Raw genomic sequence first — 14,591 nt, 5'->3', positions numbered from 1 at the left:
GGGTTCCGGTAGTCTTTAATAGTTGATTCTAAGATTTGTATTTGATCATGTATATGTTTTTGCTGTTTGTTCTTTGTTATAGAACCAAAAAGATTGGAGAAGTGGTTTACCCATACATCTCCATTTTGGATAGATCATTCTTTGTGTTGTTGTTTGTTAAGTGTTTTCCAATTTTCCCAAAAGTGGTTAGAGTCTATGGATTCTTCAATTACATTGAGCTGATTTCTGACATGCTGTTCCTTCTTTTTTCCGTAGTGTATTTCTGTATTGTTTTAGTGATTCACCATAGTGAAGGCGTAGACTCAGGTTTTCTGGGTCTCTATGTTTTTGGTTGGATAGGTTCTCAATTACTTTCTTAGGTTTTTGCATTCTTCTTCAAACCATACAGCGGGTGAATGCAAGCATTTCGCGAGACCGGGCCTCAAAACCTAATGTCTACCTGGCCCACCACTCCACCCTGGACTTGAACAGCCTTTACAACCAGGTCCAACTCTACAAGGTAGCAATCACAAATTAAGCCAGAACGTTACCCTCAACCATAGCCCCAGCACCTCACAGAGGAGCAACAGAGTAATGGACACTCCTTCCAGACCTGCAAGACCCCTCCTGAAGGACCAGCACTGAGAGAACCCACGCCAAGGACCTACACCCAGACTACAGCATCACCAGCCACACACTAACCAGCTAAGACCATCCCAAGCAAACCCTGGCCACACCTTATATAGGCGCCTTCATATCAGACCTATGCCCCTTCTGCACACCCCATGCCCTCCACCCCTGCGGCAAGGAACTCAACAAAACAGAAGGACATACGGCCTGGCAGTGAGCAGAGCAACAGCCCCAACCCCCAGTATTACACCCGCCCAAGTCCCATCCTGCAACCTAAGAGGTATGTATCAGATGCTCAACATGCTCCGCTCACACCTACTGTGATGGTCAGGGCCTAAACCACACAAAACCAACACTAGACACTATGGAACACAATGATTTTACTATTTCATCCTGGAATATACAAGGTCTGAGGTCATCTGCCTTTCACCTAAATAGCAGGAACCCAGACTTCATCAAAGAAATTGGAAATAGAGACATTGTTATCCTACAAGAAACATGGTATAAAGGAGACGGACCCACTGATTGCCCTCTAGGTACAGAGAGGTGGTAGTCCCATCCACCAAACTACCAGGTGTGAAACAGGGAAGAAACTCAGGGGGTATGCTAATTTGGTATAGAGCAGACCTAACCCATTCTATTAAATTAGTCAAAACAGGAACATTTTACATCTGGCTAGAAATTAATACGGAAATGATCAACAGAAAATTGTCCTCATGTGTGCTACCTACATTGGGGAGAACAAGTATTTGATACACTGCCGATTTTGCAGGTTTTCCTACTTACATAACATGTAGAGGTCTGTAATTTGTTATCATAGGTACACTTCAACTGTGAGAGACGGAATCTAAAACAAAAATCCAGAAAATCACATTGTATGATCTTTAAGTAATTTAAGCCCATTCCTCCTGACAGAGCAGATGTAACAGAGTCTGTAGGTTTGTAGGCATCCTTGCTCGCACACACTTTTTCAGTTCTGCCCACAACATTTCTATAGGATTGAGGTCAGGGCTTTGTGATGGCCACTCCAATACCTTGACTTTGTTGTCCTTGAGCCATTTTGCCACAACGTTGGAAGAATGCTTGGGGTCATTGAAGAACAATTGCGACCAAGCTTTAACTTTGTGACTGATGTCTTGAGATGTTGCTTCAATATATCCACATAATTTTCCATCCTCATGATTCCATCTATTTTGTGAAGTGCACCAGTCCCTCCTGCAGCAAAGCACCCCCACAACATGACGCTGCCACCCCGTGCTTCATGGTTGGGATGGTGTTCTTTGGCTTGCAAGCCACCCCCTTTTTCCTCCAAACATAGCAATGGTCATTATGGCCAAACAGTTCTATTTTGTTTCATCAGACCAGAGGACATTTGTCCAAAAAGTACGATCTTTGTCCCCATGTGCATTTGCAAACTGTAGTCAGGCTTTTTTGGGCGGTTTTGGAACAGTGGCTTCTTACTTGCTAAGCGGCCTTTCAGGTTATGTCAATATAGGACTTGTTTTACTGTGGATATTATAGATACTTTTGTTCCAGTTTCCTCCAGCTTCTTCACAAGGTCCTTTGTTGTTGTTCTGGGATTGATTTGCACTTCTCGCACCAAAGTACGTTCATCTCTAGGAGACAGAACGCGTCTTCTTCCTGAGCGGAAGGCATGTGGGAGACTCCCCAAACATATGGAAGAAGGTACTCTGGTCAGATGAGACAAAAATGTAGCTTTTTGTCCATCAAGGAAAACGCTATGTCTGGCACAAATCCAACACCTTTCATTACTCCGAGAACACCATCCCCACAGTGAAGCATGGTGGTGGCAGCATCATGCTGTGGTGATGTTTTTCATCGGCAGGGACTGGGAAACTGGTCAGAATTGAAGGAATGATGGATGGCGCTAAATAGAGGGAAATACTTGAGGAAAACCTGTTTCAGTCTTCCAGAGATTTGAGACTGGGACGGATGTTCACCTTCCAGCAGGACAATGACCCTAAGCATACTGCTAAAGCAACACTTGAGTGTATATTAATATATTATTTTATTATTATTAATATAATAATTATTTTAGCAAAAATGTTTATTTTTAGTTTACAATCCGTGGAAGCTATGAGAATAGGAAGATTCAAATCTTTTGTGAAGCATCACAGCACAGTTGAAAAATATATGGCAAATAAAAATCCGAAATGGATGATGTTGGAAGATAGATGGGAAGGGTTGAGTGGAGCTGAAGGGTGGGACTAATAACAAGATAAACAATGTAGGGCATACGGGATCTGTGAAATGTGTATAGGTGCGGAGCTTTTGTGAAATAGCACAGTTACAAGTGGAAATCAAACTGGATGGACAACAGAAATAGAGGAAGGACTAAGAACAAACAAGAGAGAACTATTATAAAGTAGACTGTCTGTAAAATGTGTATAAGATGTATAAATTGAAGGTAAAAACAGAAATGTTTATCAGTTTACTCCAATTGGGGGATCGGTGGTAGGGTTTGCGGGGAATAATAATAAAGGTATACTCTTTAAAAAAGTATGTATGTCTATATAGGTATGTGTATGTATATATGTGTATATGTGTATATGTATGCATACGTGTATGGATATATATATTTACCCCCAAAAATATGGGGGATTGGAAATGATGCAGACAATTACATTGGAAGCAACATTCTTTCTGCAATATTAAGCTGATCCACCCCTAAAAAAATAATAAAAAATAAATTTAAAAAAAGCAACACTTGAGTGGTTTAAGGGGAAACATTTCAAATGTCTTGGAATGGCCTAGTCAAAGCCCAGACCTTAATCCAATTGAGGATCTGTGGTATGACTTAAAGATTACTGTACACCAGCAGGAACCCATCTAACTTGAAGAAGCTGGAGCAGTTTTGCCTTGAAGAATGGGCAAAAATCCCAGTGGCTAGATGTGCCAAGCTTATAGAGACATACCCCAAGAGACTTGCAGCTGTAATTGCTGCAAAAGGTGTCTCTACAAAGTATTGACTTTGGGGGGGGGTGAATAGTTATGCACGCTCAAGTTTTCCGTTTTTGTCTTATTTCTTGTTTGTTTCACAATAAAAAATTATTTGCATCTTCAAAGTGGTAGGCATGTTGTGCAAATCAAATGATACAAATCCCCCCAAAATCTATTTTTATTTCAGTTTAAGGCAATAAAATAGGAAAAATGCCAAGGGGGGTGAATACTTTCGCAAGGCACTGTACATGGAGGTGACAGCAAAAGGGCAAGTAATAATATGGGGAAGAGGTAGTCGGGTGTGCTATTTACAGATTGGCTGTGTACAGGTACAGTGATTGGTAAGCTGCTCAGACAACTGATGCTTAATGTTAGAGTGAGATATTCCGAGATGTTTTGCAATCCGTTCCAGTCATTGGCAGCAGAGAGCTGGAAGGAAAGGCGGCCAAAGGAAGTGTTGGCTCTGGGGATGGCAGCAATTAGTTGAAGAGCATGCACTTAGTTTTACTAGCATTTAAAAGAAGTTGGAGGCCACGGAAGGAGTGTTGTATAGCATTGAAGCTCGTTTTGAGGTTTGTTAGCACAGTGTCCAAAGAAGGGCCAGATGTATACAGAATGGTGTCGTCTGAGTAGAGGTTGATCAGAGAATCACCCGCAGTAAGAGCGACATCATTGATATATACAGAGAAAAGAGTCGGCCCGAGAATTGAACCCTGTGGCACCCCCATAGAGACTGCCAGAGGTCCGGACAACAGACCCTCCGATTTGACACACTGAACTCTATCTGAGAAGTAGTTGGTGAACCAGGCGAGGCAATCATTTGAGAAGCCAAGGCTATTGAGTCTGCCGATAAGAATGCGGTGATTGACAGTCGAAAGCCTTGGTCAGGTCGATGAAGACGGCTACACAGTACTATCTTTTATCGATTTCGGTTATGATATCGTTTATAACCTTAAGCGTGACTCAGGTGCACCCATGACCAGCTCGGAAACCATATTGCATAGTGGAGAAGGTACGGTGGCATTCTAAATGGTCTGTAACAGTTTGGATCTAGAGTGTCACCACCTTTGAAGAGGGGGTGACCGCGGCAGCTTTCCAATCTTTGGGGATCTCAAACGGTACGAAAGAGAGGTTGAATAGGCTAGTAATAGGGGTTGCAACAATTTAGGCGGATCATTTTAGAAAGAGGGTCCAGATTGTCTAGCCCAGCTGATTTGCAGGGATCCAGATTTTGCAGTTCTTTCAGAACATCAGCTCTCTGGGTTTGGGTGAAGGAGAAGCAGGGGGGGGGGCAGGTTGCTGCAGGGGGTGCTGAGATGTTGGCCAGGGTAGAGGTAGCCAGGTGGAAGGCATGGCCAGCCGGGAAAAATGCTTATTGAAATTATCGATTAGCGTAGATTTATCGGTGGTGACAGTGTTTCCTATCCTCAGTGCAGTGGGCAGCTGGGAAGAGGTGCTCTTATTCTCCATGGACTTTACAGTGCCCAAAACGTTTTGGAATTAGTGCAACAGGAAGCAAATTTCTGTTTAAAAAAGCTAGCCTAAGCTTTCCTAACTGACTGAGTATTACGCTCTCAGAGAGTTCACAGTCAGTCCACTGACACCCCTATCAGATCACAGCAAAAGCACACTACTTGAACAGAGTTTTTCTCAATCCTGAGGCATCAAAGCCAAAGTAACTGAATAATATTAAGAAATGCTATAGATGGAAGGAAAGTAGTGTGGAAATCTATCAAAAAAAAATTAGGCAACAACAAATTCAATCCCTTCTAGACAATTTCCTGGACAAAATGTTCCACTGTAATAGTGAAGGTGTAAACTTGGCAGTAGAAATCCTAAACAGTATATTTGACCTTTCAGCTTCCCTATCAAATCAAAAAATTGCAAGCAGACAACCTAAGAAAATTAACAACAATGACAAATGGTTTGATGACGCAAACACCATTGTAAATACAACCGATATTTATGTTGATTTACTTTCCCTTTTGTACTTTAACTATTTGCACATCATTACAACACTGTATATAAACCTAATAGGACATTTGAAATGTCTTTATTATTTTGGAACTTCTGTGAGTGTAATGTTTACTGTTAATTTTGATTGTTTATTTCACTTGCTTTGGCAAATGTAAACGTGTTTCCCATGCCAATAAAGCCCCTTAAATTGAATTGATATTTAATTGAGAGAGAGCGAGAGAGAGAGCGGGATATGGTGAGAGAGCGTGCGAGCGTGAGAGAGAAAGCGAGGGCGAGAGAGTGAGCGGGAGAGAGTGAGCGCGAGCGGGAGAGAGTGAGCGCGAGCGGGAGAGAGTGAGCGCGAGCGGGAGAGAGTGAGCGCGAGCGGGAGAGAGTGAGCGCAAGCGGGAGAGAGCGCGAGCGGGAGAGAGCGCGAGCGGGAGAGAGCGCGAGCGGGAGAGAGCGCGAGCGGGAGAGAGCGCGAGCGGGAGAGAGCGCGTGCGGGAGAGAGCACGTGCGGGAGAGAGCACGAGCGGGAGAGAGCACGTGCGGGAGAGAGCACGAGCGGGAGAGAGCACGTGCGGGAGAGAGCACGAGCGGGAGAGAGCACGTGCGGGAGAGAGCACATGCGAGAGCAGGCGAGAACGTGCGAGAGCAGGCGAGAACGTGCGAGAGCAGGCGAGAACGTACGAGAGCAGGCGAGAACGTGCGAGAGCAGGCGAGAACGTGCGAGAGCAGGCGAGAACGTGCGAGAGCAGGCGAGAACGTGCGAGAGCAGGCGAGAACGTGCGAGTGAGAGAGAGAGTGCAAGGAGGAGAGCAAGGGGATGTAGTGAGAGAAAAGAAGAGAGGTGGGGTTAAGAGCAAGAGAGGGAGAAGATGGCGGCTCTCTCGCAGCCCTGATTATTAGAGCAGAAAAATGGACTGAACACAAAATGCAGAGAAGGCGCAACCAACCCATCACACGTATACATTATACGTCAGACTGCTCTGTTATACGGACAAAAAATGAAACCAGAGAATAGCAACAACAACAAAAAATCCCAGTTTCTCTAATAAACCATTTTAAAGTATTTCCCTAACCCCAAAGTACAGCCCAGCTATCCTACTGTTATAGATTTGTATATGGATTCAGATATGAAGGTGAATCTGCTTGTCATATGCAGATTGCCATAGACAGCATTCCAGGCTCCATTGTTTGCCAGTGTTGCCACGTGGCCGTTCTAGAACAGACCTCGTTTCTCACAACAAAGACGCTGGCTTCCAAACCATATTCAGTGATGAAACAGCCAGCCAGCCTGTCTCCACGACATCACATACAAGATCAGCTATGGCTGTCAGCCTGCGTCTACTCTCCTGACAGGAGGTGAAACGTCAGATCTTCTTATTGTTTGCAACATGAGTATAGATGTGTGTATTGTGTACACGGTCCCGTGTGGCTCAGTTGGTAGAGCATGGCGCTTGCAACGCCAGGGTTGTGGGTTCATTTCCCACGGGGGGACCAGGGTTCAATTCCCACGGGGGGACCAGGATGAATATGTATGAACTTTCCAATTTGTAAGTCGCTCTGGATAAGAGCGTCTGCTAAATGACTTAAATGTAAATGTAAATGCAAGCTTTGTCTATGAATGGGTCTCTTTATGCCTATGTGTTGGAAAGTATCACTGTGCATGTTCATAGTAGGTGTGTCTGATTTATCTAATTGCACATATTTCCTTGTGCATACTCCCCTTTGTATATTCCCAATGCATGTCATTATTTGTGTTTGTGTGTTGGTCGATCTGTCTGTGTTCTGGTTTAGCCAGACAGCGTACGATCACACAACTAAAGCATGAACTTAGAAGGGTGTTAAGCATCTAATGGAGTCATGTGCTAAATTCCATATTATGTGCCGAGGTGTGTGTGTGGGAGAATGGTATTTCACCTGGCCTTGTCAAAGTATTTCCCAGTGTAGGCCATCCCACAGGCAGCACCCAGACCCTGTCCAAGAGAGCCGGTGGCCACATCCACAAACTGCTGCTTCTGTTAACACACGTAAACATACACAAATCTTAAGACACTACACAAACACGTGGCAGCACACACAACATGCATAAACATGCATTACACCATCAAAGACACATTACACAAACATTGCAGAAATTATGCCGTTAAACATTGCACAGACATCTATTTGCAAACAAAGATGAGCTACTCAGTCATAACACACCCACATTCAGTCTCTGGCACGCACATGATCATATACAAATCAAATGTTATTTGTCACATGCACCGAATACAGCTGGTGTAGACTTTACTGTGAAATGCTTAATACAATACAATTAAATCCACAAGAATGGAGCTACAGTATATAGAGGGAGTACAGTACCAGATCAATGTGGGGCTATATACAGGGAGTACCAGTACCAGATCAATGTGGAGCTATATACAGGGAGTACCAGTACCAGATCAATGTGGGGCTATATACAGGGAGTACCAGTACCAGATCAATGTGGAGCTATATAGAGGGAGTACCAAATCAATGTGGAGCTATATATAGGGAGTACCAGTACCAGATCAATGTGGAGCTATATACAGGGAGTACCAGTACCAGATCAATGTGGGGCTATATACAGGGAGTACCAGTACCAGATCAATGTGGAGCTATATAGAGGGAGTACCAAATCAATGTGGAGCTATATATAGGGAGTACCAGTACCAGATCAATGTGGAGCTATATACAGGGAGTACCAGTACCAGATCAATGTGGAGCTATATAGAGGGAGTACCAGTACCAGATCAATGTGGAGCTATATAGAGGGAGTACCAGTACCAGATCAATGTGGAGCTATATAGAGGGAGTACCAGTACCAGATCTATGTGTAGAAGTGGAAGGTATTTGAGGTAGATACTTTTCACAAAACACACACTTCCTCTCAAACACACTTCCTAAACATACATATTCATTCAGTGCTCATGGTAACTGCTCAACAGGGCAAATCAATGTGTAAGTATTAGGTGAATAGGCACTGAATCTTAGTTGAGGGAATCAGTGGGCTACTCGTGTGTGTGAACAGAGCATGGCATTACTGTGAAATTACTGTGCATTCAGACACAGGGCCTGGGACCGCATGTCTCTGTCACACAAACACATCTTTGTGACATACAGTCTACACCACAGTACATAGTGGGTCTTGTGTGCTCAGACTTCCTCTCTCCAACAAGGGAATTACCAGTGCCCTGAAAAAGGGACATGTCTGGCTTTGGAAATGAGGACAAATTTGACCCTGTTAGTTGTAGTTCATAAGAGACCACAGGTAACAAGCGGTAGCGGATGGACGGGTTTGTGAGGAACAAAGGGCTAAAGATAAACCAGGCTTGTGGAAGAGTGACACTCTGCGTTAATAGAGTTAAGAGGTTATTTGTGAACCAAACAGGCTTGTGTCTTGTGGATTGATAGGTCACTTCCTATTCCTGTTCTTACCGGCACAGGATGTCCCTCCAGGATGGAGTCGACCTTACGGAGGTTGAGCAGCTCGCTGTCCTTCAGGTAGCCTGCCTCAGCCCACACTGCATACAGCACCGGGGCCGCATGACCCTGGAGGAGAGAGAGAAAGAGCGAGAGGGACACAGTTAGAGAGAGAGAACGGTCTCACAGATAAAAGTCACTCTTAGACTTCATTGAGTAGTAGAAAGAGACTTTGTTACCATCACACAGACATGACCACATTCAGACAGAACATACACAATGGTGCCTTAGCTAATGCAAGCACACTTCAATCATTTACTACAACCACCTTTCATAGCAGAGCTGTTATTCCCTGTTACACTCTTACATACAGTATCACACTTTGTGCCTGGACCACTTTCAGTTCTGGGATTGGGAACATTATCCCAAACCTTCTTCCCTCCAAATGAATTAAACTCCAGTAGTCTGAATAGGATTACGTCCACGCCTCCCGGTCTGTCTCCTAAAGCAGTGGTTCCCAAACTGTGGAACTCAGTCAGGCTTTGAATTTACTCTTGAAAGTTGTAATAATATAATGCACAAGGTGCAATTTCAAAAGTGGTTAGTGCAACAGCAATATTCCTCGTCATGTCAATGATAGAGAGCTATTTATAACTTGTCAGAAATGTCCAGTTGACCATCTAGCTCATGTCAGCTAACGTTGATGCGGGATATTCCCCAATGATGAAAGGGGGACATGAGTGAAAAGGTTTGGGAAGCGTGTTCCCAAAGGATCCCAGATTACAGGCTTACTCTACATTGGGCCTTTAAGAACTGTAATCATATGGCTCGCTCTTCCCAGCACAGACTAGCCAAAGCAACCTGATTGGTTAAAATCCTATGAATATACAACTGTCCATCCATTCATCAGGTTTTTTTTTGAAAATGGGATTAGTTTGATACAATGCCCTAGTGCTTGCTAAGGGCCCTAACCACTCTCTCAAACTACTGAACGATCTGGCCTTAATGGCCATGTACTCTTATAATCTCCAGCCGACATAGCCAGAAGAGGACAGGCCACCCCTCTAGGTTTCTTCCTAAGTTCCAGCCTTTCTAGGGAGTTTTTCCAAGCCACTGTGCTTCTGCGTCACTTGCTCTCTGGGGTTTTAGGCTGGGTTTCTGTATAATCACTTTGTGACAACTGCTGACGTAAAAAGGGATTTTGATTGATTGACTGACAAACTTGATTAAACTGTATCTGAGGCCATTAGGGAAGAGGCAGGGCTGCTACAGTAGGTCTGACCTTAGAGGTGAACATGGATTTGGCTGACAGGACTGATTAAGGCAGGGGAATGAGACTGGTACGTCTAGACCCCTCAAACTCAACTTCGGACCTCAAAGCCAGTTCCACTGCATTTTTTAATTGTTCCCCTCTAATCAGGGACAGATTTAGACGTGGGACACCAGGTGTGTACAATTCATTATCAGGTAGAACAAAACAACAGCATGCTCCAGATCCTGAATACCCCTGGTCTCTAGACCATAGAAATATAATCCCCATTCAAGTCAATAATAATTATACACTGCTCAAAAAAATAAAGGGAACACTTAAACAACACAATGTAACTCCAAGTCAATCACACACAAGTGGGCTGTGGCAAGAAGGTTTGCTGTGTCTGTCAGCGTAGTGTCCACAGCAGGCCACAAATGTGCATGTGTCAGCATATGGTCTCACAAGGGGTCTGAGGATCTCATCTCGGTACCTAATGCCTGTCCTGCTGGAGGTCATTTTGCAGGGCTCTGGCAGTGCTCCTCCTTGCACAAAGGCGGAGGTAGCGGTCCTGCTGCTGGGTTGTTGCCCTCCTACGGCCTCCTCCACGTCTCCTGATGTACTGGCCTGTCTCCTGGTAGCGCCTCCATGCTCTGGACACTACGCTGACAGACACAGCAAACCTTCTTGCCACAGCTCGCATTGATGTGCCATCCTGGATGAGCTGCACTACCTGAGCCACTTGTGTGGGTTGTAGACTCCGTCTCATGCTACCACTAGAGTGAAAGTACCGCCAGCATTCAAAAGTGACCAAAACATCAGCCAGGAAGCATAGGAACTGAGAAGTGGTCTGTGGTCACCACCTGTGGTCACCACCACCATTTCCACCTTTTGTCTATTCCATTTGCACAACAGCATGTGAAATTTATTGTCAATCAGTGTTGCTTCCTAAGTGGACAGTTTGATTTCACAGAAGTGTGATTGACTTGGAGTTACATTGTGTTGTTTAAGTGTTCCCTTTATTTTTTTGAGCAGTGTATTTCTAGACAGGGTTAGAGTGGTACCTTGGAGAGGACGAAGCGGTCATTGTTGATGTTGCGGGGGTCCTCAGGGCGGTACTTCATGGTGTTGAAGAAGAGCACAGACATGATCTCTGCCACACTGCAGCATGATGTGGGGTGTCTGGAGGGCAGAGGACAGGCTGTCAGACCAGGGCTCGGACTGACACATACACACACATACCTCCATGCTCTCAGGACAATGCAGTGTAGAGCAAGAAAGTATAAACACACACACTCCCCATAAATTACCTACAATCAGTTTACTATAGACTATTTCATTGCCCTCCCATATATTCAGTAGACACACACACACAAAGTACTGAACAGACACTGTCCTGTGATGTCATTAGAGGAAACAAATCCATCTTCAATGGAACTTGATCATACAGACCTGAACGCTGATATTCATTCTTCATTTAGTGCAGGGGCTAGCCTATATTAGTCTGTCTGCCAACTGTAACCTTTATGTTGTGATAAAGCTTTAACACTCAATGCATGTGAAACGTGTTATTTTCGCTCTTTTGCCTTTGACTTCACATTAGTGAATTAATTCACAACAATCAATCTGCTGTCTGTTAGATAAGGCAGATCCTCTTCCATACATTCAGTCAGGGTTAGACAGTTCCTCAAGCAAAGAGCTGGAGAACAGCATTGTGATCATTTCATTGCACTTTAAAGTTGTATTATAGCAGACCACAAATACACTCCTTTCTTCTTTATTGCCAAAACTCCATGCTTGATGTTAAATGCAAAAGACATCAATATTTAAACAGTTTTTTAAAGAATCTATAACATATGAGATTCCAAACAGAGCATGCCTGTTGTAATATGTCACTATAACACAGGTGCCTGGTACCCACCAGAAACGGAAACGTTTTAAATCAACCTGAAACGGAAAGGTGGTCAAAATAGACAAAAAAAATAAATGAAATGTTGATTGGATGAAATAAACATTGAACAGATGAAAGAATGAACACATAAAAAGGTATAGTTTAATTGTGCCTTGGACTTATTTGTTGAGGTGGAAGTATACACATTTATTAAAAGGTTGTATCCTCAGACATTGTGGTTATTATGCGTCAATAGGATATTTTATTTGAGTGTTAACTATACTGTAATAAAAAAGAAATAAGAAAAAGAAATAAATTAATCTCTCAAAATATAAAGAACATTTATTCTACCCCTATACCAAGGACAAGCCTGAAAAATATTAATAAAAAGGGGAGCGCATTGGCCGGGGAGTGATTGTCCTGGTCGCGGTGGCCTGACGTATCATCAGCCCGTCGCAAATCGTTTCGCTCTGCGAAGAGGATGGAGGCTGAATTTACTCAGGAGCACCAGGAACGAGCGCGGTCTCTTCAGTTGCGGCGGACGCGGAGCCATTCCACATACTCAAAAGCCCACGTCGCCACCACGCGTAACGACCCATTCTCTACGGAATCATAATGAATGGGTTTGCTCTCAAAAAATGCATTCAAAAATAAATGGACATTAAGATACTGTACAATCGAAAATAATGCACCTGCTTCGAGTAGCCTAGTCTATTAGAACGTAAGAGGCTACGACATTATTAACAAAAGTTCACAATGTTATCTCTGCATATTTTATCTATATGGTATCTGCATGGTTTACATCCCATATTTAAGACGTGTCAATGATTAATGCCAAATGGATGACATTGAAAGGGCAGAATTAAGAATAGTAGTAGCCTGTTCTGGAACAATGCGTAATATGCGCATAAAATGGGCATACAATGTCCGAGCCATGGCTATTACGCATGTAAACCCATCACATAGCCTGCACGGATGGACACCTCATATTACAAATGTATTTTTCTTTTGAATTTAAAGCATTGAAGCATGGCGCTTACCCGCTGCCTGCAGCAGTTGTAGCCTTTATAGAGTTGATCCTGAGCCGGTTGGCTACGTTCCGAAGTGCCTGCAGAGTCTGCTGGTCGGGTTTGTGATAGTCCTCCATCTGTGCGCAATTATGTAAAAATTACACTTAAAAAATAAAATACTGTACAAACAATGTCAGGGTCAAGACTAGGAAATGTGTGCGGGGGATAGAGGCAGAGAGAATGACAGAGAGAGGGGCGTGTTAGTAAACCTATGATTGAATATGGCTAATCTAGAGCAAAAAGGAGATTGACAGCACACGGGCTCAACGAACAGAGAGGGAGGGTGCGTATGTAGGAGTGCAAAGTATGCTACATCCCAAACAGTTACGCATGGACGAAATGGGGGAGGCGGAGTTGCACAGGCCAAGTGGATTGGATTTTAACTGCCACGCCCCCGTCGCCACTACGCGTCACAGGCCTCCCCACAATGTCGCTCTTACGGCAGGGCCAGGGGACAGCAGGGGGCCGGCCATGTTGAGATGTAGGCTACTCTCTGCTAGTGCAGTCAAAGATCAGGGGAAAGTGGATGATTGCATACAGGTCTACTGTAGGTAATTACCTATAATATGGTCTCCATTGGTACAGTAGTAGTCAGATATTGTTGTTGATTTTGTTGTTGTAGGGGAAACAGTCAACTTCCTACAACTCTACACATTTTGACAAGGGGCAAAGAAAAACATTTTATAATCTCATGCTATTCTAAACATTTTGCCATGAGGCTGAGAGAAAATGTTCCACGTTTAAAGCAAATTTCCTGCAATTGTATACATATTGCCATTCGGCAGAGAGAAAATTGTGCAATTAAAAAAAAATCTGCAGTTTTAATGCTAATTTCCTGCTATTCTACACATTCTTGTCATTCTATTTTTATGACATGTTTGATACCATCTGGGGATAAGGGGGTGTTTTTTAAAATGGAATATTTTTGTATTTTTTTCCCCAGGGCTGTGTGGTATATAAAGTCCATTAGGTGTAGTCTATCATGGGATTGTAGAACTGCAGTGCTGAGGCTGTTAAGGATGGATAGGGGAGGGTTCACAAATTACACTGTACTAATCTAAAATAATTATTATCTATGCTCCCACAGCATTGACCTGACTCATTCAAATACACTACACAACTGTCCCAGCCATAACCAAAATCTGCCAACTGGCACCCCGGATGTCCATGCTCACTCTCTTCAGTCTTTCTGCTATGCGAAATGGGGAAGAACCTGTCAACAAAAGTGGCACCATATGCTGATTGAAAATGTGGCCACTACTATACAGTATAAAACAAAGGCTGGAAGAATGGGGCGTACCCTGTGTAGTGCGGTAAAGAACACTGGCATCTGGCGACTGGGACAGACATTGCAGTAGAAATGTAATTTTCTGAAGAAAAACAAAAAAAAGTAACCTTGCTGCCCTCT

General features: G+C 43.7%; 1 protein-coding gene across 2 annotated transcripts in view; it reads right to left on the bottom strand.

The window, feature by feature from the left end:
* Positions 1–13,505, bottom strand: part of LOC129861130 (transketolase-like) — a 28,038-nt gene extending 14,533 nt beyond the window's left edge. The window contains exons 1-4 of one of the 2 annotated variants that reach the window (XR_008760512.1): positions 13,154–13,505; positions 11,287–11,404; positions 8,989–9,102; positions 7,450–7,547 (exon numbers count right to left, since the gene is read on the bottom strand). Coding sequence is in view for 1 of the 2 variants with exons in the window: in XM_055932280.1 (XP_055788255.1) it covers positions 7,450–7,547; positions 8,989–9,102; positions 11,287–11,404; positions 13,154–13,260 (437 nt within the window). In the remaining variant the exon portion in view is untranslated. The remainder of the gene's footprint in view (positions 1–7,449; positions 7,548–8,988; positions 9,103–11,286; positions 11,405–13,153) is intronic. The other variant, XM_055932280.1, reaches the window with a different exon arrangement.
* Positions 13,506–14,591: the final 1,086 nt, after the last annotated feature.

This window comes from Salvelinus fontinalis, chromosome 8, assembly GCF_029448725.1.
Source record: "Salvelinus fontinalis isolate EN_2023a chromosome 8, ASM2944872v1, whole genome shotgun sequence".
In the NCBI taxonomy this organism is placed as follows: Eukaryota; Metazoa; Chordata; class Actinopteri; order Salmoniformes; family Salmonidae; genus Salvelinus; species Salvelinus fontinalis.
This window is presented reverse-complemented; position numbering and strand designations above follow the sequence as displayed.